At 40.1% G+C, this 26,671-nt stretch overlaps 1 protein-coding gene across 6 annotated transcripts in view; it reads left to right on the top strand.

Moving 5' to 3' along the window:
• Positions 1 to 26,424, top strand: part of OSBPL9 (oxysterol binding protein like 9) — a 62,480-nt gene extending 36,056 nt beyond the window's left edge. For 3 of the 6 annotated variants that reach the window (XM_081868234.1, XM_081868233.1, XM_081868232.1), the window contains 18 exons: positions 585 to 614; positions 2,892 to 2,942; positions 8,361 to 8,399; positions 14,473 to 14,566; positions 15,615 to 15,719; positions 16,300 to 16,459; positions 17,826 to 17,938; positions 18,355 to 18,473; positions 19,563 to 19,648; positions 20,284 to 20,458; positions 22,059 to 22,143; positions 22,327 to 22,437; positions 23,314 to 23,377; positions 23,829 to 23,969; positions 24,157 to 24,235; positions 25,227 to 25,318; positions 25,970 to 26,105; positions 26,190 to 26,424. In XM_081868234.1, the coding sequence (XP_081724360.1) occupies positions 585 to 614; positions 2,892 to 2,942; positions 8,361 to 8,399; positions 14,473 to 14,566; positions 15,615 to 15,719; positions 16,300 to 16,459; positions 17,826 to 17,938; positions 18,355 to 18,473; positions 19,563 to 19,648; positions 20,284 to 20,458; positions 22,059 to 22,143; positions 22,327 to 22,437; positions 23,314 to 23,377; positions 23,829 to 23,969; positions 24,157 to 24,235; positions 25,227 to 25,318; positions 25,970 to 26,105; positions 26,190 to 26,264 (1,755 nt within the window). In that variant the 3' untranslated portion in view covers positions 26,265 to 26,424. The remainder of the gene's footprint in view (positions 1 to 584; positions 615 to 2,891; positions 2,943 to 8,360; positions 8,400 to 14,472; positions 14,567 to 15,614; positions 15,720 to 16,299; positions 16,460 to 17,825; positions 17,939 to 18,354; positions 18,474 to 19,562; positions 19,649 to 20,283; positions 20,459 to 22,058; positions 22,144 to 22,326; positions 22,438 to 23,313; positions 23,378 to 23,828; positions 23,970 to 24,156; positions 24,236 to 25,226; positions 25,319 to 25,969; positions 26,106 to 26,189) is intronic. The other 3 variants (XM_081868230.1, XM_081868235.1, XM_081868231.1) reach the window with 3 other exon arrangements.
• Positions 26,425 to 26,671: the final 247 nt, after the last annotated feature.

The following is a 26,671-nucleotide window of genomic DNA, read 5'->3' on the forward strand; positions in this document are numbered from 1 at the left end:
TCTGGATGAACATGTTTCAGTTGAAGCCGCCTTGTACAGTACTTGCTTTCAAGCTTTCTCTTTAGACTATTTATTTGCAGGGTGGGATGGGAATGTAAACCAAGCATTAATAATCTTTGGTTGTTCAGCAGGGCATGGTTTAACAGTGCATCATGCTAGAAAAAGCACTACCCTTACAATTTGCACAACACACCCTTTGCTTAAAGTCGTCTTCTAGTGCTGTTGGGCAACTCTTTTCTAAAGCAAATTGCATTCCTGGTACTCTTTTAATTATCTAGAAATGGTTGCAAAGTAGTCACATTGTAATAATGGAATATGTCTGGTTTTGATTGCAGTAAGGATCCTGTTGTTTTCATTCAGCAGGATCTCAGGTGCAAGAGGCAGCGAAGACATTTTCCCTCGATCTTGGAGAGTTGTTGGAGTAGACAATGCTTAGTCCATATAGCTCTGCACAGTGCTGCTTCATATATTAAGCTTATATTTTATGTGAATGTTTTAAATAAACAATAACTAACAAGAAGCAATCTTGAAGATGAGTAACTTCACATTGCTAAAGACCTTGCTTTTCTTTTCTTTTCCTCCAGAAGATTGAAGACCTCAAAGAAACAACCAGTGTAAGTATGTGTTTAATCATTACATATTTTAAAGCAACTTAAGGGCTTGGCTTGGAGCTTTAATTCCTCTTTAGCTACTTGCTCTGCTGACAGGCACTTAGAATGGAATGGTGGGAGATCAGTTGCCCCCCAATCTCCCAAGTGGCCTGCTGGCAAATGCAGAGAACATGCTTCTCCTTATGCCACCTAATTAGAGGAGGGGGAATGGATTGTACCATATGTTCAGGAGGGAGGGGTCATCCTCTCACTTCTGTGCTCCAAATTATCTTCATATTTGTATTTTGATGGAAATGGAGATTGAGACTGTGCCCTACAATTATGTTCCGTGTTTATATTAAATAGAAAATATAGTAGTGTTTTAGAATATTTTTATGCTTGATGGTAACCTGCTTAACAGTCAGGTCTGTGAAAGCATGACACAAAATAACTTGACACATTTACTAGTCCTGTTGCTTTTTTAGTATATATTTTATTGTATTTTCATAACTTAATGATAAAATCTGAGCAACAAAAGCAGCTCTAATCCTTCTGTTGTGAAGGTATTGTATAGGTATTTTCAACTTGGTGCCCTCCAGATATTTTGAGCTATAGCTCCCATTATCCCAGGGGGGTTGGGGCCAGGGAGAGCTTTTGTCCAAAACCTTTGCAGGGCACCGGTGCCTAGGCTGGTTTAGACAATATCTTGCTTGTGCAATAACCTGCAGGATGTCAGTTAACTTTAAAGTTAACTGCTCTTAGAAAAAGAAGTAGCTTCTTTCACCCATCAAATGTTCTTTCCTTGAGTGGCTTTAGCTGTATAAATTGGGGAAATAATGATCCATTAAAACTATTAGCAAAATAGTTACTGATTTTCTCCACCCTGTTCACTCATTCAAGTGCAGAAATGTTATCATAAATTAATTCTTACAAGATATCTATGGCAAATAAGTACTAAACTGATAATGAACATACTAACCAAAGGAAGTACCGTAAATTTCGCTCTATAACACGCAGATTTTTTCTCCTAAAAAGTAAGGGGAAATGTCTGTGCGTGTTATTGAGCGAATGTGTGGTCCCTGGAGCTGACTCGCCGGAGCGCAGGGGCAAAAATAGGCAAAAATCAGATCGGGCGGGCGGAGGGAAGGCAGAAGCTGCTGCTTTCCTGCATTCTGCTTCAGGGTCTTACTGCCCACCCGCTTCTGTTGCTGCGCTTGCTCAAACTCAACAAAGAGCAGGGAATCCCCTGCCCTCCTGGCAAGCAGAGGGTTAAGGAAAGGATCGAGTCCTTCCTTCTAATTCTTTCCTAGTCACACTGCGTGCAGGCTCCAGCCCACCACCTCCTCCTCTCCGTGCTCTAGGGACTCGCAGGCAGCCGATAAACATGCAGGTGGGGGAGAGAGAGAGAGGGCTGGCTTTTGCCTTCCTTTCCTCCCCCCCCACCCCGTTAAACTCCTCCCCTGCATTCTTAGCCAGCTGCTTCTCCGCACACCCCTCTTGTGATTCTTGTCCCTTCTGTGTTTTTCCTTCCCTCCCCATTTAAAACGTGGTGACAAAGCACGGATCCACATGGATCCTCAGGATTTTTGCATTGGGTCACCCCAAATTCACCATCAGATCACATTACATGTCCATGGCTACAGTCTGTACCAAAAAAATCACGCACCCACTGTTGCCTGGGGCTGCAATGGTGCAAAAACGTGGTTACAAAGCATGGATCCACAGGGATTCTCAGGATCTTTGCATTGGGTCACCCCAAATTCACCATCAGATCACATAGCATGTCCATGGCTACAGCCTGCACCAAAAAAATCACACACCCACTGTTGCCTGGGGCTGCAATGGTGCAAAAACGTGGCTACAAAGCATGGATCCACAGGGATTCTCAGGATCTTTGCATTGGGTCACCCCAAATTCACCATCAGATCACATAGCATGTCCATGGCTACAGCCTGCACCAAAAAAATCATGCACCCACTGTTGCCTGGGGCTGCAATGGTGCAAAAACGTGGTTACAAAGCATGGATCCACAGGAATTCTCAGGATTTTTGCATTGGGTCACCCCAAATTCACCATCAGATCACATGTCTGTGGCCACAGCATGAAGCCCAAAAATGATACATCCACTGTTTCATTCAGAATGTTTTTTCCCTTCTTTTCCTCCTCTAAAAATGATGTGCGTGTTATGGTCAGGTGCGTGTTATAGAGCGAAAAATACGGTACTTTGCTTCCTTAACACTCCATTCTAAGCAGTAAAAGTTTTGTAGAAATACTAACATGTTTATTTTTGCCCCCCCTTAGAGCATGGTTGAATCAATAAAACACTGCATTGTGTTGCTGCAGATTGCTAAAGTAAGTATCTCTGTTGGAAAATACAATAAAAAGTGTTTGCAGTATAATGTTTTCTGGAAGAAATCGTTCTGTGCTATTATATTGTAGAGGCATTGAACCATCAAAGTTAATAAGAATTGGAAGGTATAGATATATGTACATTTATATGACTTGATTATTTCCCCTTCTGTTGCATTCTGTAGGAAGATTGATAAATACTGTAAGTAGATTGCCAGGGGTATATGAATGTACATTGTATAAGTTATACAATGCATACAATAGCATACTCAATGCTGTGCCATTCTTCATATTAAAGTGGTGATCATACTGACCTATTGATCCTGACAAAGTGGTGTTTACCATAATCTCAAATGTTGTGACTGTGCTCTTCATGCTTTGTTTGAGCATACATAAAAACAGATTCGTTATGTCAGTGCCTACATTGGTTTGATTACTTTTGGTGTTTTAAACATTCACAAGCAACTATTTCGTGGAAGCCCCCAGGTTGGAAGCATGGCGAAACAAATGTTTAAAAAAGCGCTCTGCTAGGTTGTACATGAACAGTATAAATAACAGAATTATAGTCTATTAAAGATTGATCTTGAAATTTGATGGTGCTTGTGCCTTCAAAAACTCATATTGAATATCAGTGTCTGATAATTGAGTTAAAACATGTCCTCCTTTAACAATGGGCCTTGGATAGAGAATTGATAAAATGGAGCAATTGTTGGCATGAAAAAAAATTGCATATGTATGGTTAAAGCCCTTACTCACCAAATGGGTTTGCATGTACTAATCTACTCTAAAATTTTGGATTTATTCTCTAATCTTAATAGGCCTAATAATTCCTAACCTATAGCACTGAAGTTCCTGCCATATCAGAAGTGAAAAACCCACTAAGTTTTTCTGGCCATCTTAAAATCCTAATCGTAAACTGGATTATGGAACTTTTATACATGATCAAAGAAGGTGAGCCCCAGTGCGCTTGTGCTGTAGTACAACACTGTAACAGGTTTCTCCAAAGAGAGCTATGTATATAGCTCCCATACATAATAGACTAACAAGGTGGAGAAGAGGGTGAGACTTGCTTGTGGTGTAAGGATACTTTTTGCTCATTTTCTTCTGTGAAAGCATGGAAGATATGCATGCCTCACTGCTGAAGAGAGAGTGTACCATCTGCAAATCTGAAGATAAGCATAAATAAAACAAAGTTTCTGGAGTAACGAAAGAATGTACAAGTGTTGCTAGCACTTAAAAACTTCAGGAATAGCCTGGAAGAAATCTTTGTCATATGCCGCTATCCGGTGAATCTTTGTGACATGAACACAACCACATTCTACACTGCACACAACTTAAAATATTCCTGCATTGCAAGGGGTTGGACTGGATGACCTTTGCGGGCCCTTCCAACTCTACCATTCTGTGATTTTATATTCTAAAATTTTATTTTGGTGAAGAAACAGAACACCTTCAGTGCTGTTTGTTGTCCATATGTCTCTGGCCAAGCTTGCCAATTTACTAAAGAAAAACAAATGAGGAAAAGGTTGTAGTTTAGTGATGGAACCCATGCTTTGCATGTTTGATTTCAAATTCAGTCCTTGGCATCTGCAGCTGAAGGACCTCTAGTAATAGGAAAGTCAGGAAATATCTCTTTTGGCGTCCTCGGGGAAGTCATTGCTGGACAGGGTAGGCAGTTCTGGGTCAGATAAACTGTTGATCTGCCTTGGAATAAGTTGGATTTATAAATATTCTGTTCAGACTTCTGAATAGGCAGTTGCACAAGATTGTAAAATGCATCTATTAATAATGTATCTGATGCTTAGGCTTTTCTCCTTCGCTTTCCAAATTTCCCCATACCCATGCCAGTTAAGAAAGCTTCCATAGAAAGTGCAAAAGGAAAGATGGGGGAAGAGAATATTTGAGTCATTCATCCACAAAAGAGACCTTTGCTGCTGCTCTCTCTCCCCATAACCCATTTGCTATAATGTTTAGTGCACCCTTATCCCAGTTTTGTTCTTGGAACATACCTTGCCTTGCAAACCTATGCAAACCTGAGACAGGCAATACTGAAGGCTTCTGATCTGGCAGAATTTTGGGAGGCTTCTTTTGCTAATTCTGTCTCTCCCTTTAACCCCGATCCAGTGTCCTACATCATTCTGAGGGTTCTGGGGGCTGCAGCAGAAGGGAAGAGTTGGCAGAAGTTCCCTTACCACCAACAGTAGGAGCATCCCCTGAGTGAAATGCCACTCAAGATACTCCTGCCTGCAGCTGTAAAGTCTGCATCCAGCCCATTATCTCAGACATAGTGCATTAAGATAGGGATAGGGAACTTTTTGCAGCTTGTACCACATTCCCTAATAAGCCTGCTTCCATGAGATGCATACCAGTGGTGAGCAAGATCAGAGGTGAAAGTAGGTATGGGCAGAGGCAAATGTGAGTAGAGACACTCGCCTTTTATAGGCCTCCTAGCCACACAATAGGCAAAGGTTTCTATATATGCATCCCTCCACTTCCAGTCAGATGATCGAGAGGCAGTATCCCAATTCAAGGACTCTGTTGAGGCTGTGGAGCAATGCCGGTGAATTGTATGGAAAGGGGGCATTGTATGGGTAGAGTCCTGTGGGCCAGATAAAGAAATGGCATTCCTACTAACATAGAATTGTTCATAACTCTCTGCCAGCCTTATGTCTTCTCAATCCATTTATAATATTTTAAAATCCTCAAGATAAAAACTGATGTTTGAGGCCCTCGTCTATTCCCTCCTAGCTCTAAAAATAGTGCCATGCTTTGAGCAGCATTTACTTGAAAGAATTAGGAATTCAGCTACTGCAAACCCACAATAGGTTCCATGGGAAATGTGCAAGAGAAATCAAAGTAGCTAGGTTTTTTTTTTTACTCAGGTTATAGGACCTTGGGTGACTTGGAATAATGGACTTTGTATGATTATGCTTTAGGTTGAGGAAACAAAGCTACCTTCGTTTTTGTAGCAGCTTTATTTTAGCAAAATGCAAGCCTTTTCCTGTCCCTGGTCCACAAAAAAGAGCATAGAGCATGATCACTGTGCATTTAATATATGTGTGTGCGTGTTTCAATGAATATTTGGGATTAGTGTAATCGCCTTTGTCATTACATGATTATGATTATGCATTGGATCTTGTTTCCATTCTGTGGATTCTGCAATGGATGATTGGCTGTACTCCACCACGGAGTTTGTATATTATGTTAATGACTTTAAGTTTTCAACATTAAAAATTACATATATTCTTTTAGAATAATCTGATTAGGAACTCTCATCTCTCAAGTATGCCACAGATATGCCACAGATTAGGAGATATGATAGCCATCTGCAATTATCTTAAGGGCTGTCACATGGAAGAGGGAGCCTGCTTGTTTTCTCCTGTTCTGGAGGATAAGACTCAAGTTGCAAGAAAGGAGGTTCCACTTAAGCATTTGGAAAAACTTTATGACAGTAAGAGTTGTTCAGCATTGGAACAGACTCCCACAAGAGGTGGTTGACACTCTTTCCTTGGAGATTTTTAAACAGAGATTGGATGGCCATCTGTCATGGATGCTTTAGCTGAAATTACTGCATTGCAGGGGGTTGGACTAGATGGCCCTTGGGGTCCCTTCCAACTCTATGATTCTATGATTAAGTATTAAATAACACACTAATATTCATCATTTAATTACAGACCCAATAAAGTTGTTAATGCATGTTACGCTTGGTTCTCTGCATTCTTCTGTTACCATATAGTCTTCAGTATGGCTTTTGATATACTGGCAGTTTTATTCAACATCACATCCATTGTTTAGAGCTGCTTCTGTATCCAGCTCTGTCCCTGGCAGCCCAGGTATCATCAGTGGCTAGAAGAGTCTTTTACCAACTGTGACTGGTGCTACAGCTGTGGCTGTTCCTGGACCACAAGAGCTTGACCATGGTAGTTCAGCCACTGGTGACTTCAAGATTGGATGGCTGCAGTACACTCTGTGTGGGGTTTCCCTTGTTATTAATCCAAAAGCCTACAGTTCGTGAGGAATGTTGCAACACGGTTGCTGCCAGGACTGAGACCCTCCCAGCATGTAACATCTCTACTCAGAGATCTGCGCTGGTTGCCGGTTTGCTACCAGGCCAAGTTCAAGGTGTTACTGTTAGTATGTAAAGCCTTTAGCAACTTGGTACCACTTTACTTGCAGCTTCATCTTGCCCCAAGTGTGCCTACTCAGCTGCTTTGATCCCCAGAACTGGCACTGTTAAAGGTGCCACATAATATGCAATCTTCTAGTGTGGGAGCAGCTATACTTTGGGTCTCACTGCCTAGTGACATCAGGCAAGTAGGTCCCTTCACTGTGCTCTTTTGGTACCTACTCAGTGATGAAATTTTGAAGTAATTTCCAGCTGATATTTCTGATTGGCACTTCCTCAATTAAACCATGTTCAATCCATGAAGCTTACTGTGTGACCTTTGGCCAGTGGTACATACTCAGCCCAACAGGGTTCAGCCCATGAAACTAATACGGGGTGGGAAAAGACAACCTTGGACTCCACCCTGAGTTCATTGGAAGAAGGGTAGGATAATTTTGTTTTGTCTGGTTCATTGTTTGTATCGAGGAGAATCCTAGACTTCATAAAAGGAAAATCTGCTAAATGCTGGTGTACTCTGGTTAACTACGGATTATTTGTATTGTATAGGGAGATGCAGTTTGAATGTAAGATGAATGACAATTCATTCACAGCTAAGGTATAGCTGAGGAGTAGGATGGAACCTTGCACCTGAAAGAAGGGAAAATACATGATCCTACGGCCTATACCTAATCCTTTAACTATTTTTGAAGGGTTGGCTAGCATTACACTTACTCTAGACCACAGAGATAAGACCTGTGGTAGGAGAAAGCATACACCTGTGAGGGGTTTATTTAACTGGTACTGAGGCATTTAGTCATGGCCAAATAAACCCTTCACTATCATGCTTTTCTTTTAAGTGACTTGTAATTTTTTCCAGGTGATAGTTTCCAAAACATCAAGGAGCATGTCACAGAAATACCTTGCATGTCACAGAAATATCTTGCAATATCTTGCAATATCTTGCGTTTGTGCAGGCCTCTTCATGATACTTGGTAATAAACAGAACTAGTAGATACATAGCAGCATGCTTCTTCAGTGTTATATTCATCTGACAGAAAGCGCTTTTCAGTATTGATATGTTAGCCTTTATTATCTTCAGATGATAGCAAACATAGCTAGCTATTGTAAGAAGATACCAATGGTTTATAAAGTGCAAGGTTTCTAATGGTTAATCGGTTTCTTTTCCTTCAGAGACATTTCACTTTCGCAGCATCTAGTAAAAAATTCTGGAGAGAAACAATTATTCTCATATAAGCAAAGACATGGCATCTAGTAAAAAAATTGATATGTTAATATTTGTAACATTTTTCCTTAAGGACCAAAGTAATGAGGAGAAGCACGCAGATGGACTTATAGTAAGTTTAAATCTAATCTTTCAATCTCCCTTTATTTCGGCAGAACGTTAAAGCTGCAGTCATGTGGCCACAGGGGCTTGAACTTCCATTCAATTTTGACATTCTCTTTCTTAGTCACATCTTCTGGTGTCTCCTCAATATGTTGTCACTTTCCTTAAGCTTCAAAAATCACAATTAAGAATATTAAATTCCAGCTTCGCTTTTATCACCACTATTTCTTATTAATGAAGCAAATTTAAACCCACAATGGGGAAAAACTGGGATGATAACTTGGTCACTCTTCTTGTACCTGAAATGCACGTGCTTTCAGAATAACATTTCTTTATAATACTGCTTTTGAAATACATGCTAGAAGTTTCTGTCACGTTGCTTTGTTGTATATACTTCATGTAACTTTACTTCTGTCTTTCATTTGTATACATTTTCCTGACTTCTGAGTGTTTGTAAATTGGTAGGAATTTACACTGGCATTTTAGCTTAAACAAGAGCAGAACAGTTATGTGAAGTAGCTTGTTTTTCTTATTTTCTAGTTGACCCTACATTTTAATAAATAGTTGGGACCTTTTTTCATGGCCCATTTCCCTCGTTGCTGAAACTTAAAAACACATTTTAAGACCCTTAGAACTACAGGAAACAAAGTAGTGCTGGACCCCATGAGACAAGAGTGTAACTGCAGTTTGGTAGGGTAAGTGTAGGTCTGTTTTTAAGAAAACCCTCATCATGCCATAAAGTTGGGAATATAAAGTACCTTCTATATACTGTATATGATATCACTAGTGAATCACAAGACAGTCACAGTGAGAATTCCCCTATAAATAAAGTTGGTGAACTAGTTTGCAAAGTTTAAGGATAGCCTCTTAACTGTATGAGTTCATATGCATTCATTAATGGTCTCAAAGGAGATTATGTCTTATAAATGTGGAAATTCAAAGCAAGTTCTTTCTTTCTGCTACAACAAGTTTGAAAATAAGATGTGGGTTCATAGCATCAAATCAATAGATTATAAATAACTTCTAAACACTGCAGCATTCTGGGAGCAATGGAGAATGCAGTTTTAAGAGGAATAGTAATTACTCAGGAATGGCAGATCTGCAGTTAAGGAACTCGATTGCCAGGATTTCTTGTGATGAGCATAATAAACAAGGCCTTAGTCCTCTTGAGTTTCCAATTTAAACAGTACTGAGCTCCTACCAGTTCTCAAACTTACTTGTACTGTATTACAATTCAAAATATTTCTGGTCATGTTTATCTGTTTTTGCTTGAACCCTTAGATACACAATGTGTTAATCTTCTACTTTTCTAGTGTTTTAATTGGTGTTGCTTGTAGATTAATAGGAGGCTGGCTGTGAAGACTTTGCAGAGTTTATAATTAAATGAAAGCTTTTCAATCACATGGAACACAAGATGTTATTTCCTATAAGCTTGAAATCAACATAGCATAACACACACCTTTTAAAAATAACACTGAAGAGCTTGTAGAAAGGATTGAATGTCCTTAACATGAACAAGTTATTTCTAAAACATCAACATTGAATGGTCCAGTTTCATTTAGTTTACCTGGAGAAAACATTTGACTTGAAATCCTAGAAGCCTTAATTTATTTAAGCCATTTATAGATTGTTATCAATATATCTCGAAGCAGTTTACATAAGAAAAAATCCAGGTACAATAAACACAACAACTTTAGAGAGAAGAAAATCCAAGTACTATATATAAATATACAGTACAGTATAACATCCAAAGGTGTAACAATCATCAATATAAAATGCTGGAAAAGACTTGTTAAACTTTGCATCTGTAGGCTTAATTTAGCTATCTTTTCTGTTTGTACAGTTTTCCCTGGTACAATTTTCTATCTTGCAATATATTTAACAACTTGTAAGTGCTTTCCACCTCTGACTTGCGGGAACCAGCTCATGAAAAACCTTCAACCAAGAACCTCCCAATAAAGCTAGTTTGACACAACTGTTTGACACTGTTATAACTATTAAATATGACCAGTAAAATACACAAAGCTGCCTTGTGGTGAAATGTAGAAACGTGTTGATTATTGTTGTTCACTTACGGTCTTCCTTTTTAGACAAGTGTACAAGATGCTTTCATAAAATAGTAGTATAATACAAAACACAGTTATAACCTAAAACTAAAGAACCCAGACGGCAGCAAAGTATGTGATAAAATTGCAGTTCTAAAAAGGTCTGCTAACTCCTACCTGAAAACAGACAGTCAAGAGGCCAAGCATTTTTCAGAGGCCTTTCCACATCCTGGGTGCTATGACTGAAAGGGCGTTCTCGCATGTATCCAACTTCATCTCAGACAGAATCAGAACCTGAGTGAGGCCCTCTAAAGTAGAGTGAGTGTCCTGTACAGGTTCATATTGGGAATAGGGAAACGACTTTCCTTAGAGATTCTGGTTCTAAACCATTTAGGGCTCTGAAGATAATAGGTTGCACATTGATTTGAAACTTGACGCAAATTGGTGAGGATAGGTGCAATGTGATCTAAAATGGACAGCTCCCATCAGAACCCTCACTGTTTCTGACCAATTGAAGCTCCCAATTATCTCAAGGAGCAGTGCTATGTAAAGCAAATTCCAATAATCTAACATGTAAGTTGAAAAGCTATAATGCTATTTGAGGAGTTCAACACTATCCAGAACAAGCCTAATATCTGGTCCGTTGTCCTTAAAACTCCAGCCAATAGTGCTTCTAACTTGTCTGAAATTACTTTCAGATGAGTATGTTGTAATTTAAAATGCATTAAGAGTATCCATGTTTTAAAAACATACCGTGATATTTGCAGGGTTGAATTAGCTTGATTTTTTTCAGTATGATAGCCTCCTAATTATCTATTGTAGTTTTAATTTTGAAAACTTGTTTCCTGATTGTACGCATAGTAAAATGCATGATTCTTTAGTTCTGTAACAATCTGACTAGTCTTTTTCCCTCAAGTACAGATCCTCTGGTATACCAATATAATCATAATGTAATAAGGAACTGAGGTGAATGAAATTGAAATGCCTGAAAATGAATATTTTGGTGTCATCACTTCAGATGTCTGAAAGTCTGTCAACGTTCTCTGATAAGTTATCACCAAGTTTTGATAATGTCTTTCAAAACCTTGACTAGATTTGACGACTATGGAATAAAAGCCTTTGCATTGACATTACGTAGTGTTTGGTACAAGGACTGAGGAATTAGTATTCCAGAATTTCCCAGTGCTTTGTCCCAACTGTTTCGTCCTTACTGCTGTTCTTCAGGCACACTATTCACAAATACTCTTCTGAGATTAACTAGAGATAGTATTTATTAGAGAGGGAGGAGAGGACCAAGATTTCACCTTCGCTATGGGGAAAAATATTAGTAACTAACCGTGCTCGTAATTATACCTAATGCCGTGGTAGTTAGATCACACCCATTCTCTCAACTGGCATGATTTTTGTGTTTGTAGAATTAATAATACTGACTTTTAAACACAACTCATTTTGACACTGAACAGTAAAGCATTATTCTCAAAGATCCATAAAAGTCTTTAGAATAGGAGTGGGCAAGCTGTGACCCTCCATATGTTGTTGACCTCAAACTTCCATCAGCCCTCACCATTGGCCGTGTTAGGCAGGATAGAGGGGAGTTGGAGTCCAACAACTGGAGGGCCACCACCATTTTAGAACAGCTTTAGAACAGTGAGGATCTGGGCAAAATATCAAGGAGATCATTCCAATATGTTGGAAGTAAGAGGCATAACAAACATTCATCTTTGACAGCAAATTGTATTGTATAAAGTCAGTTTCCAAACAACCTCAGTACATTTAAAATTAGAGTCAAATGCTATTTTATAATAGTTAAAAATGGCAACGAACAAAATAAGCTCTAATTAATTTCATTTACCGACAGCAATTTTGTCTTGTCCAGTATTTAGGGTGGTATCCAATACTGTTCATCAACTGATGAAAGGAATCCATTCACAGAATAGGAGAGGGAGGCAACATTTGGAGATTATCCACTCACATTGCCTCTAAATCTGCTCTGGAGGCCCCCCCCCCCCCATCGCCCAGAGCAGATTTAGAAGGCTGGAAGGGAGGGAAATTGCTGAAGATTGTCTCGCTTCTCATTCCACTGGCAGATTCCATCCATCAGTAGATTGATTGTATTAGATGCCCTCCTTTACTGTTGCTTAAATTTATTGTGCTGCATAGATTTAAAGCTGTTCCATATCTAGTTCTTCCTCCACAGGAAGCTAATTCCAAAGTTTAGCCATTGTTGCCATTTTAAAAGCAGGAAGAGATTACTTGCTGCAAGAAACATTTCTTGCCCCTGAAGTTACCGTATTTCTCAAGTTTTGAGTTGTTCCCATATATTATCACAACAGTCCTTCAATTTGTGTGCAGAAAGCCAGCTAACACTCTTGCTAATCATTTGCAAAGGAAAAACTTATCTGCTTGTACTACCCTCAAATGCTTCCCTTCTCTTCATATCTTCAAGGACTCCTTATTATTTTTGTTGCTGTCCTACTTTTCCAGAAAGAAGCTCATGTTCGGTTTAGTCTGTGTCTAATCTTCTGAGTTACTGTTTTTCTAGGTTTATCTTTCTTTGATATGAAATCTTGTACAATATCTGGATTTAAATGGATCTTATCAGATTGGGTTGTCTGCTGAGTTTTCAGGTTGCTGACTGCTCTAGCCTTACCTTGTTTTATTTCTGACCGTGTGCTCTGCAAATGGCAGGATTGTTTTAGGTTTAGTTTTTAAATATCAGTAAAGGTGATTTCAGTTGTATTTAACCCACACATTTAGAACTCTGCTGACAGAGTTTGAACAAAATGAAAAGTCAGCTGTTTCCCAAAGGCGTCACTTGCAGTTTGTTTAGTATGGTGGATCTTTGCATGCCTTCACTTGTACCACATAACATGTGACCAGAGCCACACATCCGTACACATCATATACCCAACTGCTTTCATTTTTCTATTCTTTGAAGCAGATCTATCCTAGTAGATGTTACATGTATAATGAGGGCACGCACATATGATAGGATTGCCATATTTCAAAAAGTGAAAATCCAGACAAAAAAGTTGTTAAGCTTTTTTTTGTTTTTGCTGAAGTTGTGTTGTTCTCCCCCACCCCCAAATCTAAATAAACAGAGAGGCTTCGAGCTCTTTTTAATGAAATTTGCCAAAATCTCCCATTTCCAACATGGGCTGCCATATGTCTGGATTTTCCCAGACATTCCAGCAATTTCTGCCCAGGCGATGTTTAATAGGGCCAAATACCAGCTATGTCTGGGAAATTCTGGATGTGTGGCAACCCTAACATATGAAATACCTAGCCCATCATATACTGGAAATTTTCAGTTTCATCAATTTTTCAACTTGCTGAAAGTTTTATAGTCTTCCCCCCTTTAAAATAGTGACAGTTGATACACTCTGTTAATTTCCTGTCCTGATCAAAGTGACATCAGTCCTGCATCAGAATCTGGCAAGTGTGGTAGTGTGTGAAGAGGTCTTAAGGGGTATTATGAAAGTGACAATTGCTTTTCTGAAAAAGAAAATTGAAGGTGGAAAGATAAACGAAACTGTGTCTCAACGTAGAATAAACTAGTGTGAAACAAGATCAGACAATGTATTATGCTTTCCCTCAAACTGCAAAGGAGCAGAATGAAATCTCTGAGTCACAAAACATATTCATAGTGACTCCTGTTCAAGATTCTTGACAAATTCTTATGGCACCATGTTCAGTAGTACTTCTGGAATTGTTGAGTATCTTCTCTGAAAGCAGGAGTAAACCACAATCTCTAGATCGTCTGTCATCTTTTAGGGTTGCTATCACATCAGTACGTTAAAAATTAAAGCTGGGACTCTTGGGTTTTATGATAGAGTATTTATATTTACACTTAACTAAATTCATTTTCAACTTGCTACTACTATTCTGTACAGACCACTAATGCTTGGAGAACATTTGCTGTACTTCTGTCACTTTGCATTTCTCTCAGGAATTTGCTATTGCATTAATAAAGTTCCTGCACGGAGCACACACCGCTGTGATTCTCAAAAAAGGTTTAATTTGTTTTTTGTGTCGTAGAGCACTATTAATCCTGTTGATGCAATATATCAACCTAGTCTATTGGAATCTTCAGTGATCAGCGCAATGCCTACCCAAACTGTCTTACCTTCAGGTATAGTATTTGTAAACTACTTGTGGAAATGTTTGTTTCTGAAACTTATGAAAATGTAATGTTTAGTATTAATAGTAGATACCCTGTTTCAGCTCAAATGTGATTTATTTTATATGCACTTTCTCCCACTCCCCCCACATCCCTTTATTTCTTACATACATGCATAAAAATGTTAGGCTGCCACCGCACCAATTCCAGCATGATGAACAGCATGCAGACAGGCTAGCAGTGTGGGTGGCAGGTGACCCAAGGAAGCTGTTTAATGAGGGAGGGGAGATGCTCCACGAAGCAGTTTGGCTAAGCACCACCCCTTTAAAAGAGGGTGGGGCTTGGGGCAAGCGGTGAAGGGATAGTTGAAGTGTAAAGGGAGGAAGGTTTGGTCAGGTGTGCGGGAGGGGGAGTTGGCAGGTACGTGGGGTTGTTGAGTGGAGCTGGCAAGGACAACCACCCCAGTAGAATGCATATACAGTGGTACCTTGGTTTTCAAACTTAGTCCGACCCCCGAAACAGTTCAAAAACCAAGGCACGGCTTCCGATTGGCTGCAGGAGCTTCCTGCACTCAAATCAGAAACCGTGTCAGACGTTCGGCTTCTGAAAAATGTTCGCAAACCAGAACACTCACTTCCGGGTTTGTGGCGTTCGGGAACCAAGGTACCACTGTATTCACTGAAAGTGGTTGCATAAAGGATGTAGCTTATAAGCTATTTGTGCTGTACTGTGCTGTTGCTTTGTAAATGAGCTAACTTGATTCTCTGTGCTGAAATATATTTGACTCTTTCCTCTTGTACTCAAATTGAATGATTTCTTTTTACAAGCGGTGTTTTTATAATCAGTTCACATAGTAGTGTGTTTGCATTCCCTATCTTCATTGCCTGTTCTTTGCATTAAAGATACTCAACTAAACTAGGAATGTGGAAGAGCAGTGAGCCTTCATCTTCCCACATGGAGAGTAGAACAGCAGAATACATTCTGTGCCTAGGATGATGCCATGAATACGTCAGGATTTTTGCTTACACCATTTCACTTGTCACTTTGTAATAACTTTTAGAACCAACCCAGCTTTGCAAATCAGAGCAGCGACCTTCATCCTTGGCAGTTGGACCAGTTGTAGCATTAATTGGAAGTCACCAGACTCCAACACCAAATAGTACAGGTATAGCACAAATTCTTATCTTGTTTCAAAATACACTCTCACAGTTTGGTGGGAGTGGGGCGCCTGTGGACCTCCAGATGTTGCTGGAGTACAACCCCCATCCTTTCTGACCATTGGCCATTCTCTCTGGAACAGATGGGTGTTGTAAGTACCGCAACATCAGGATTTGAATGGTACCCTTTTTCATGATGCACATGCTTTATTGGTGATTTCATAGGCTCCCACTATTTCCAAGTGGATGGTATAAAACCCTGGTGATGTTCTAGACCAAAGTGGCTAACCTGGTGTCCTCCAGACATTGCTGGACTCAAACTCCTATCCGCCCCAACCTGCACCAATCAGGAATGCTGGTTGGTGTGTGCTGGTTGGGAGAGACATGCCTTACATCCAATCACCTCTGTTACAGGTCTCTTCCATTCCTTTGATTGTTGTTGTTACTTTTTAAAAGATACTGTGTTTAGATCTATTTATAAATCGTTATTGATCTTGAACTTCATGAGCTAATAAAAGTTCAGCTACTTACGTTTTGTTTGAAAACAACAAACTGGTTTTTTTACATTTATACGCATAATCGTTACAGGAAGTGGCCAGTCAGCACCTAGCAGCAGTTTAACTTCTCCGAGCCATGCCAATATTTCTCCAAATACAGTTCCAGATTTCTCTTACTCCAGCAGTGAAGATGAATTTTATGATGCTGATGAATTCTATCAAAGCAGCTCATCCCCAAAGAGATGTTTGGAGTAAGTAATGGGAAGCCTAAGAACACTATTTTTCCTTGAGAACTGTCAGAGTCGGTACATATACTGACCACATTCCATGCATGTAGCAGAAATCATTAGGACAGTGGGCAGTGCTCAGTGATGTCCTTCTGCTTGCACAACAGGACTTATGGTTTCTTACCTCACTCCTGCAGCTGCCTCTGTGCCCTCAAAATCTGTTCCACAGGATCCCCAGACCCTCCAGAGCAGATTTTAGAGGGTGCAGGGGAGCGAGAAAGGAAAGATAAGCTTCATTGTACAAGTGGGCAACAGATCAAACTGTGTTGGATCTAACCCAGGATTTTTACTCCACTTTCTCACTTTCTTAAAAATACAAATTAAGAACAATTACGATTTTAAAAATTCATACTGTGAATGAAGCAACTATAATGTGCCAACATTATGCCCTGCATGGATATGAAAATTGCACAAATTCTTATAGAAGCTAATGGAAATTGACGTTTTATTCATGAGCTGCTGTGTGGTGCACAGAGGTGTTCCTCAGTTCATAGACTTCAGCCATCAACTAAGTGAGTTGCCTGTAGCCATCTTTAAACTCTGCTAAATCTGACCCACCATATACAGGCCTAATTTGGCCTGGCGGGTGTCCTAATTTGCTCAGCAGAGACAGTTCCTCCCACACCTGATGTCAAATGCAATGGCAGGCAAAAACAAAGCTGCAAAGGAACCAGATGAAAGTCTTAAGAGTGCTCCTGGCAGGCAGAGTTTTGATTTGGTGCCCTTTAAATTTGGTGACAAATACAGGCTTCACTGGGATTGGTTCCACTTGGGAACTCCTGAGGGTGGTCCCTGCCAAAAGTAGGGGTTCCAATCGGCACTAAGTACAACTCCCACTGCAGGTATTTTCCTTGTAAGGAAAGAATCAGTGCACTTTGAGTGTGCTCCAGTTTTTTTCCTTTGTAGTTGGGCCACTATGTTGTCAGGCAGTTGACCTGCCTGTCAAAGTGACCAACAACATAGAGTAATGGCAGGTAAATTCTGATAATATATGTATAGAAGTTTTATTTATAAGTTAAGGAAGTGAAAGGCTGCTGAACACAACAGAGGTTTCCTTTTCTACCGACTGCAGCCCCCTGTGTTCCTTGAAAAGCCTCTCTTGTGGGTCAGCAGACTCTTGGAGGCTTAACCTCTGGCTACAATCCTTAAATCTTTTAAAATGCTAAATGATAGTGAACTATTGGCCTTCCTTTGGTCTCTTTTCCATACCTTAAAGCTGCTCTTTATCTGCCCTGGAATTTACTGTTTCTCAGCCATTCCCCAAGTGTGGGAGTTCTTCACATCCTTATTATGTTTGTAATGGTCTAAAATGCTTTGTATCTTTCTGTAGCTCTTCAGGGCCTGGGGCCATCCTAACTCGTAGCAGCACAGGAAGTAGTATGAAGCGCCCAGACACAACAGAGTCCCTCAACTCTTCCATGTCTAATGGGACAAATGATGCTGGTAAGAGAAGTCCGCAAACCATCCAGGGCCCCAGCAGCACTTTGCTACAAATTGCAGCGTGTATAGATACTACAAAAGACTCCTTTTTCTTCTTTATGCTAAGTAGTGAGGATAAATTAATCTTTTCCTGCATGCTTGCTTTCAATATCTCTGCTATTGTTAAGGCGAAAAAACAATGTTTGCCTATCGTGGCGTATTTGATAAGGTGTGGGGAACCTTCCCCCACTTGGGCTGACACTGGGTGGGCCCAGAGCCCTTGTTTTCTCTCCCTCTTTCTGGCACCTTCTTCCTCATTTTCTCTCACACACATGAAATTAAGGCAAACAGGTTCCCCACCCCTTAATTAGATTTTAATTATTTGAAGGTTTTTCTACTTCTTCAGTAAAGCATGTGTTGAATGCAGTTTATTATTACAGATCTGTTTGATCCCCATGACGATAGAGATGACGATAATGAAGGGGAGTCTGTGGAAGAACACAAGAGCGTTATCATGCATCTTTTGTCACAAGTTAGGTTAGGAATGGACTTAACCAAGGTAAGAGTCAAAAGGAGGTTCATGGAGTTTGAGCAGTTAGTGGCTTTAATTGCTTTGAGTGCAAGAGTATTCAGTCATCAAATAAATCAGTTTTGCATCTCCTCTATCCCAAATCCTAACTATGATTGTTGAATCTGCATGTGTTAAACCTGCACAAACTTGTTTGTAAGTAATCTCTTCAATGGCATGATAGTTACATGCTCAAATTCAACACAGGGTGGCATCTAGTTGCTGCACTCTTAACAATGATATTTGCACAAGATGCACTGTCCACTGCAGCCCAAAGCTCTCCCTCTCCTAAGGGCTCCAGCCGGGGGGGTGGGGTGCCATAGAACAGCCCTAGTTGCTTCAGCATTTAATGTTAGGCCTGTTTCAGTCTCATTGAAATTAATTTGACTGGAGCATTGAACTTGATTTCATGGAGACTTAATCTTACGGTTTTTTATTGATCTCATCCACATGTGATAGTAAGTCATAGTCTTAAAAAAACTCACAAGTAATAAGTAAAGAATTTTAATACGAAATTCAAAAATTACAAGGAGCAAGCCTTGGTTTCTGCTCATGATTAGTGCTGGTTTTTTAGTAATGCTAAGCCAGTTACCTGGCTGGCTTAGCATTACATACTAAAGAGCAAATCAGGCCCAATTGAGCAGCATGTTCATTATTTATTGCCTTTAAACTGAGATGAGTAGTGATTTCTCACATCTCCAAACAGGTGAAATGAATAGAGTTTCCAATGTTGTTTCTGTTTTGGATTATCCCCCATGCTCAACATTCTGGGCTGTTCTTTTAATAAACAATATTGGGCACATAATAGGTTCCTTCTTTTGCAATAGGCTGATCACAAACCAGAGGTATATTATGTCCCTCCTTTTAAAGTTTCTTGGCTGTATTGTGTAAAATAATAATAATCCTGTACTGGAAAGCTTAGTGGAAAGGACCACCTGCTTTTTAACTAAGTGTGGTACCAGCAGTAAGTGCTGACCCTTACAAATGTCAAATTATGCTTGAGCAGTTTTGATCAGCGTTAAGACTTAGTGTTTTTTAGATAATCAAATGCTTAAGAGTCTTGTGTGTTTCTTCCCTCAGGTGGTTCTTCCGACTTTTATTTTGGAAAGAAGATCACTTTTAGAAATGTATGCAGACTTCTTTGCACATCCAGACTTATTTGTAAGGTATTCTCAATTTTGTTTTCATACAGCTTATATACCTGCAGTAGTGCAAGCTTTATATTCATTTGCACAGAATCCAAGCACATAGGTGCAGAGCTCCACTTCAGTGGATGCATTTTTGTCTAAGGACCATGATCTAATTGATTTGCTGGCTACTTGTTAGGCAGATCCAGCTGCCTCTAGCAATACAGTGGTACCTCGGGTTAAGTACTTAATTCGTTCTGGAGGTCCGTTCTTAACCTGAAACTGTTCTTAACCTGAAGCACCACTTTAGCTAATGGGGCGTCCCGCTGCCGCTGCGCTGCCGGAGCACGATTTCTGTTCTCATCCTGAAGCAAAGTTCTTAACCCGAGGTACTATTTCTGGGTTAGTGGAGTCTCTAACCTGAAGCGTATGTAACCTGAAGCATATGTAACCCGAGGTACCACTGTATAGGGACTGAAACTGGGCAGCTAGTTTTACATTGCTGATAAAGCATTTTATCTTTCAGGTAGGAATGGTAAGGTCTTTTATGTGTAGCTAAACCATCAGTTAGATTTTTTTCTCTCAGCTCAGTTTTAAACATCTTGAATAACTTTTTTGTGGTTTCAATTTTTTTTAAAAAAATATATTTTGTTATCCTATTATGTCTTCTCTAGTATTAGTGACCAAAAAGATCCAAAGGACCGAATGGTTCAGGTGGTAAGGTGGTACCTCTCAGCTTTCCATGCAGGAAGAAAAGGGTCTGTTGCTAAAAAGCCTTACAATCCCATCCTGGGAGAAATATTCCGGTGTCACTGGGTGCTGCCAAGTGTGGAACAAGAAGAAACTACGGTTAGTAAAAATTACTTAACAGCTTGTTTACAAAATGCAACTTTTTAAAATCTCAGCCATTTCATAAGAGCTTTAACTCTCATTTCCATTTTGTTGAGAGGAAGGGACAGTTCACCATTTTTAAGTTCGGTGCCTTGAATAACCCAGAGCTTGAGAAATTTAATTTTTCTTATTCAGCGTCAGACCTCATACTGTCTCATACCGTTCCATCTGTCATTTGATCACTTTCTCAGGATATCTTTCTAAGTAATTTGTCTAGCATTTAGTTCAGTTATATTCCACGTTTCCTCCAGGCAGCTCTAGACTACATACATGTTTTTCCCCCTCCCATGTTATCCTCACAACCCTGTGAGATAGAATAAATAGTGACTGGCCCGTGGTTACCCACTGAGCTTCATGGTTGAGTGAATATTTGAATCTAGGTCTCCCAGAGTTACATCATACTTTATTGACCTATGCAGTTTAGGACCTTCGTATCTATGGGACCGCCACTCCTGGTATGCCCCATGGAGGACCTTAAGGTCCACAAATAACAACACTTTGGACGTCCTAAGCCGCAAAGTGGTTAGATTGGTCTCAACTAAGGCCAGGACCTTTTCAGTACTGGCCCCGACTTGGTGGAACACTCTGTCATAAGTGACTAGGGCCCTGCGGGACTTGACATCTTTCCGCAGGGTCTGCAAGACAGAGCTGTTCCGCCTGGCCTTTGGTTTGGACTCAGTCTGACCCTTACATTTCCCTCCCCTTATGGTTTTGATTTATGGGCTACTATTAAAATGAGGCTGCATTTTAAATTGTATTTTAACCCGTATTTTAATAAGCTGGTTCCCCCCCCCCATTATGTTTTATGGTAATTTTATTGGTGATAGCCGCCCTGAGTCTGGCTCTGGCCGGGGAGGGCAGGGTATAAATAAAAATATATTATTTTTTTTATTATTATTAAGGCTTTGGTGATAATGTGAGCTAGCTCTTACAATGGGTTTATTTTTCTTCCCTTCCATCTAGGACCACTTATTTTACTTGATTGCCATCCTTGTCTAATACATGGGGGACTTGTAGATAGCATTGAGGGCCTTTCCAGACTAGTTAGCTTCACATTGTTCATTTTGGGGGAGAGCACATTTTCTAAATGATACTTTATATGTGGGCAAATGCAATGACTTTTCCTAGTTGGTGCATCCAATTGGAGAATCAATTTTGTGGAACAAAGTTTGTCCACCACTTGATGATGCCTTCTAATCCTATGCAGACATTTCCCACACCACGCATGGTATTTGACCTGGAATGCTCAGGCCCGCCTCCCTTGTCATACACATAGATGCTGATTACATAGACCATACCCATGTGATGTCTACACATCATGCTGTAGTGCGCTTCCTCTACTGTGCAAGTCATACTGTGTGCCCAGATTTATTTCACAGTCTCTTCCTAGGCATACAAATCATGCACATCCTAGGTAATAGCATACATTGTGCCCTTGTGTATTTTACCCTTTATTCTGTGCATCCTTGGAAGATTTAGGTAGGGAACACATCTGAATACCTCGGTATATGTGTTAAAAAGACTGTATATCATGTAACATTGGAATATGTCTTTCTAGGAAACTCTGGCAGATGGACCACTTCCATGGGTTACTCAGAACAGTGTAACGTTTGTAGCGGAACAAGTTTCTCACCATCCTCCAAGTAAGTGAAGAAGCCTATTGCAGATTTGTAAAACCTCTGTTTTAATGCTGGTGTTTAGTCAGTGTTGGGCTTTGCTGCTGATTTTTTACTTGGGAAGTAAATAATAAATATCCATTTGCTCTTTGCAGGTGTTTTATCCTGAATTTATTGCTTTATAGTTTACCATTTTTTTCTGTCCTTAAGTTTCAGCATTTTATGCAGAATGCCCTAGCAAGAAAATACAGTTCAATGCCCACATCTGGACTAAGTCAAAGTTCCTGGGAATGTCTATTGGCGTTCATAATATAGGCCAAGGTATGTCTACTGTCACAGAAATGTGTATCTACTTCCTGATTCTCTAAATAAATGTATTTATGAGAAAGTATTTGATGAATTATTTTTTCATGCTGGATAAATTTCTCATTGAAGGCTGGTGGCAATCACAGCAGTAGCCACAAACCAATACAGAATCTTTTGGGTCTTGCTTTTCATTATAAAAAAGGTCCCACTGTGCACTGATTGCCTGCAGCAATGTTTGCAAAGGCTCCAGCCCATCCTGATGCCATGTATTTTTGGCTTTAAGTCCACAAGGCATCAACTGACCCAAGAGAACTGAAGTCACAATATGACTGGCATTGACTATGGGGCACATAATTCAGCATGTGTATTATCTGTAGAAGATCCCCATTTCCAGTTCTAAGGGGGAAGGGAACCACTTGGGCCGCAGGGATCAGAAAGTCGTCTGCCCAGACCGCATAGAGTGCAGCTGCTGCAATTGATAATACTGAATGTATGGCTGTTTCTTTGTTGCACTGTCTTGCATGTTTGTTGTTAAAACATGGCAGCAGAGCAAAAAGTAATGGGGCAAACAGGAAATAGATTTATTGGACGTTTGGGGGGAATTCACAGAACAATGATTAAAGATTCAGATATGCTGCCGTTTCTTTTCATTATGCTATCATAAATTAAGGACTACAAAGGTGGTGGGAGAGGGAACTGTGAAATGCCCAAAACATTTCAAGGGGCAGGAGCATAGGTTCTCTTTTCTGATTCCGTTGGCTTAGTTCTTCAACGGAAAATAACTTGCAACCAAGATTTTCATGGCAGCATTTTTATTCTTCCGTGGTCCTTTGTCATCTTATTTCATATGAAAATACTGTCTTATTCTCATAATGCCCTATTCTCTTGCAGGGTGTGTATCATGCCTAGATTATGACGAGCACTATATTCTAACATTCCCCAATGGTTACGGGAGGTAAGTGACTTCGCACTTACAGTGGTGCCCCGCAAGACGAACGCCTCGCAAGACGGAAAACCCGCTAGACGAAAGGGTTTTCCGTTTTGGAGGCGCTTCGCTAAACGAATTTCCCTATGGGGTTGCTTCGCAAGACGAAAAAATCTTGCGAGTTCCCGCGGTTTCCCCCCCGCTTTTTTCCGCCCTTTCCCTAAGTGCTAAGCCGCTTATCAGCTGTTCCGCTGATAAGCCGCTTCTCAGCTGATCGCTAAAAGCCGCTAGACCGCTAATAGCTCTAATCCGCTAAGCTGTCAATGGGCTTGCTTCGCAAGACGAAAAAACCGCTAGATGAAGAGAATCGCGGAACGGATTAATTTCGTCTTGCGAGGCACCACTGTATCGGCAATTTATTTTATGATAGCAAATGTTTCTTTTCCTAACTCTTTAAGGGCATCTTCTGTTACCTTGACAGATCTATTCTCACAGTGCCATGGATAGAGCTGGGAGGAGAATGCAACATTAGCTGCTCCAAGACAGGCTATAATGCTACCATAATCTTCCACACGAAACCTTTCTATGGTGGGAAAAAGCACAGAGTTACAGCAGAAATCTTGTAAGTATATTCAGGGGTTTTAAGCAACAAACTCATTTCATACTTGTGGTAGTAAGAGAATAAGACACAAGGCAGGAAGTAGAGCTACTGGCAGCTTAAGCCAGTGCTTTGGACAGGTACTCATCTTGTTTTATAACTATGAATACTATTAGTAGTGATGGATCCTGTTTTTTATCTTTTCTTTTAGTTCTCCTAATGACAAGAAATCTTTCTGTTCAGTTGAAGGAGAATGGAATGGTGTCATGTATGCCAAACATGCAACTGGGGTAAATCATCCTTTTTCTGTTTTGTTTTAATCAATAGGCTAGACTAGAGGAACATGTTGTGGCACTCAGAGAAAATACTGATTATCCAAAGCATGTCATCTGAATTCCTTTTCCTGTTGCTAGTTAATTGGCTTCAGCCCAAAAGCCTTTTAATGGATTTAACATCCCAGGGGGCCACCGAGTGAATTGTGCTTCTTGCTGGTTGAGGCTCAGCATATTTGGGCGCTGATATTGATGCTAGACCATGGCAGCTGACGGCATCTCTGCTGTGAAATTTAATTGTGCCAGATAAATTTTGCAAAACTTAATGATAAATAAAACCTAGATGGTGAACAAATTGAAGCTGAAAAATATAAACAATAATAGTGCTATTCTTTAAAAAAATTCCTTCCAGTAGCACCTTAAAGACCAACTGAGTTAGTTCTAGGTATGAGCTTTCGTGTGCATGCACACTTCTTCAGATACACTGAAACAGAAGTCACCGGACCTTTCTATATAGTGAGAAGGTGGGGAGGGGTATTACTCAGAAGGGTGGTGGGAATGGGTGATTGGCAGATAGCTGCGATGAGCCTGTTGACGACTCTTAACGACTGCAATAGGTCTAACAGGAAAAAGCAAGGGGTGAGACGGTGAAAAATGGCTTTGTCATGTATAATGAGATAAGAATCCAATGTCTTTGTTCAAACCAGGTCTCTCCATAGTTTTAAGTTTGGTGATAAGTTGCAATTCAGCAGCTTCTCTTTCCAGTCTCTTTCCAGTCTTTCCCACCACCCTTCTGAGTAATACCCCTCCCCACCTTCTCACTATATAGAAAGGTCCGGTGACTTCTGTTTCAGTGTATCTGAAGAAGTGTGCATGCACACGAAAGCTCATACCTAGAACTAACTCAGTTGGTCTTTAAGGTGCTACTGGATGGAATTTTTTTATTTTGTTTTGACCATGGCAGACCAACACGGCTACCTATCTGTAACTAGTGCTATTCTTTCTTTAGGAGAATGTAGTCTTTATAGATACCAAGAAAATGCCTATCGTTAAGAAGAAAGTAAGAAAACTAGAAGATCAAGAAGAATACGAATCCCGCTGGTAAGCATAACTCTTCTTCCTCCCTTGCCTACTAAAACCCAGACCATCAGGTAAATAGAGGTTAGTGCCCTGTATCCTGAATTCTTGCCAGCACAATTTACCTCACATGACACTCCTACTAGAATTAGCAGGGAGGGGAAGGTGGTATGTTTGCAGACTCCTCCTTCCACCTAGGTCCCCTGAAAACAGAGGAGTGGGGCAGGGGGCTGGTTACAGAGGTATCACCAAAATGCTTCTCCCTTCCTCCTGCAATAGCCTTTGCTGGATCTGTCTTTTCTGTAAATGGGATCCCTTATATTTGCAGAAGAGACTCTGGGTTTCATAAATCTAATTTGCTTGAAATTAAATATCAGTTACTTCACCTCTATATTTTGATAGAACAAGTGCATTGTTTAGCTGTATTATGTGAAAAAAATTACTTTCACATACTAGCAAATAAATCATTATTTATTTATTGCATATAACGTGGATTATGAGCAGTAACATGGGATGAATGTCAGTCATCAAGGTTTTGAAACAAAATTGGCCATCTGCCTATTTATGTTCCCCCGTGGATGATTTTTCCCTCATCTTAGTTTAAAATCTTTCTCCTGAACCTGCGATAAGAAATGAGTTTTGTATCATGTTGTATAAATATTCTTATTTTTTTAGCTTATGGAAAGATGTAACTTACAACTTAAAGATCAGAGACATTGATTCAGCTACTGAAGCAAAGCATAGGCTTGAAGAAAGACAAAGAGCCGAAGCCAGAGCCAGAAAGGAGAAAGAGATTCCATGGGAGACACGGGTACGTTTTAGTCAATAATCAGTACCTTTGTAAATCTCCCTGTTCCTCCTGTCACACTATTAATTGAGTACTCTTCTCTTCCAGCTATTCCATGAAGATGGCGAATGCTGGGTTTATGATGAACCACTACTCAAGCGACTTGCTGCCAGTAAATATTAAGTGGACCACCTGTATGAAGTTGAAGCCTTGGCTTAGTGGCGATAGTTGTAACTTCCAAGTACTCTTCTTTTGGAGAGCCTGTCTCCTCCAGTTACAGTTCCTATCTCAGGGATACTGGATTCACTGATGCAGCGAACAATTAAAACAGGAAGAGCCTTGACTGTGTAGCAGTAATTTATATTGGCCTTTCCTGTCTGACCTCCCATGCTTCTAGAAGAATTAACCTGGGCTTGATCCCCATCATATATGTTTTAACCACTGCTGTAAAAGGTGCAATGGGGCATTTGATTCCAGTTACATATGATTCTGGCATCCTACAAATACATGACTTTATTTCATTAGAGCCAGTTAATTTGTGTAAATATGAGGATTCATTCTGCTAGTTTAGAAAATGCAAGATTCTAATG

This window comes from Podarcis erhardii (assembly GCF_964252035.2).
Source record: "Podarcis erhardii genome assembly, chromosome: 6".
Lineage (NCBI taxonomy): Eukaryota > Metazoa > Chordata > Lepidosauria > Squamata > Lacertidae > Podarcis > Podarcis erhardii.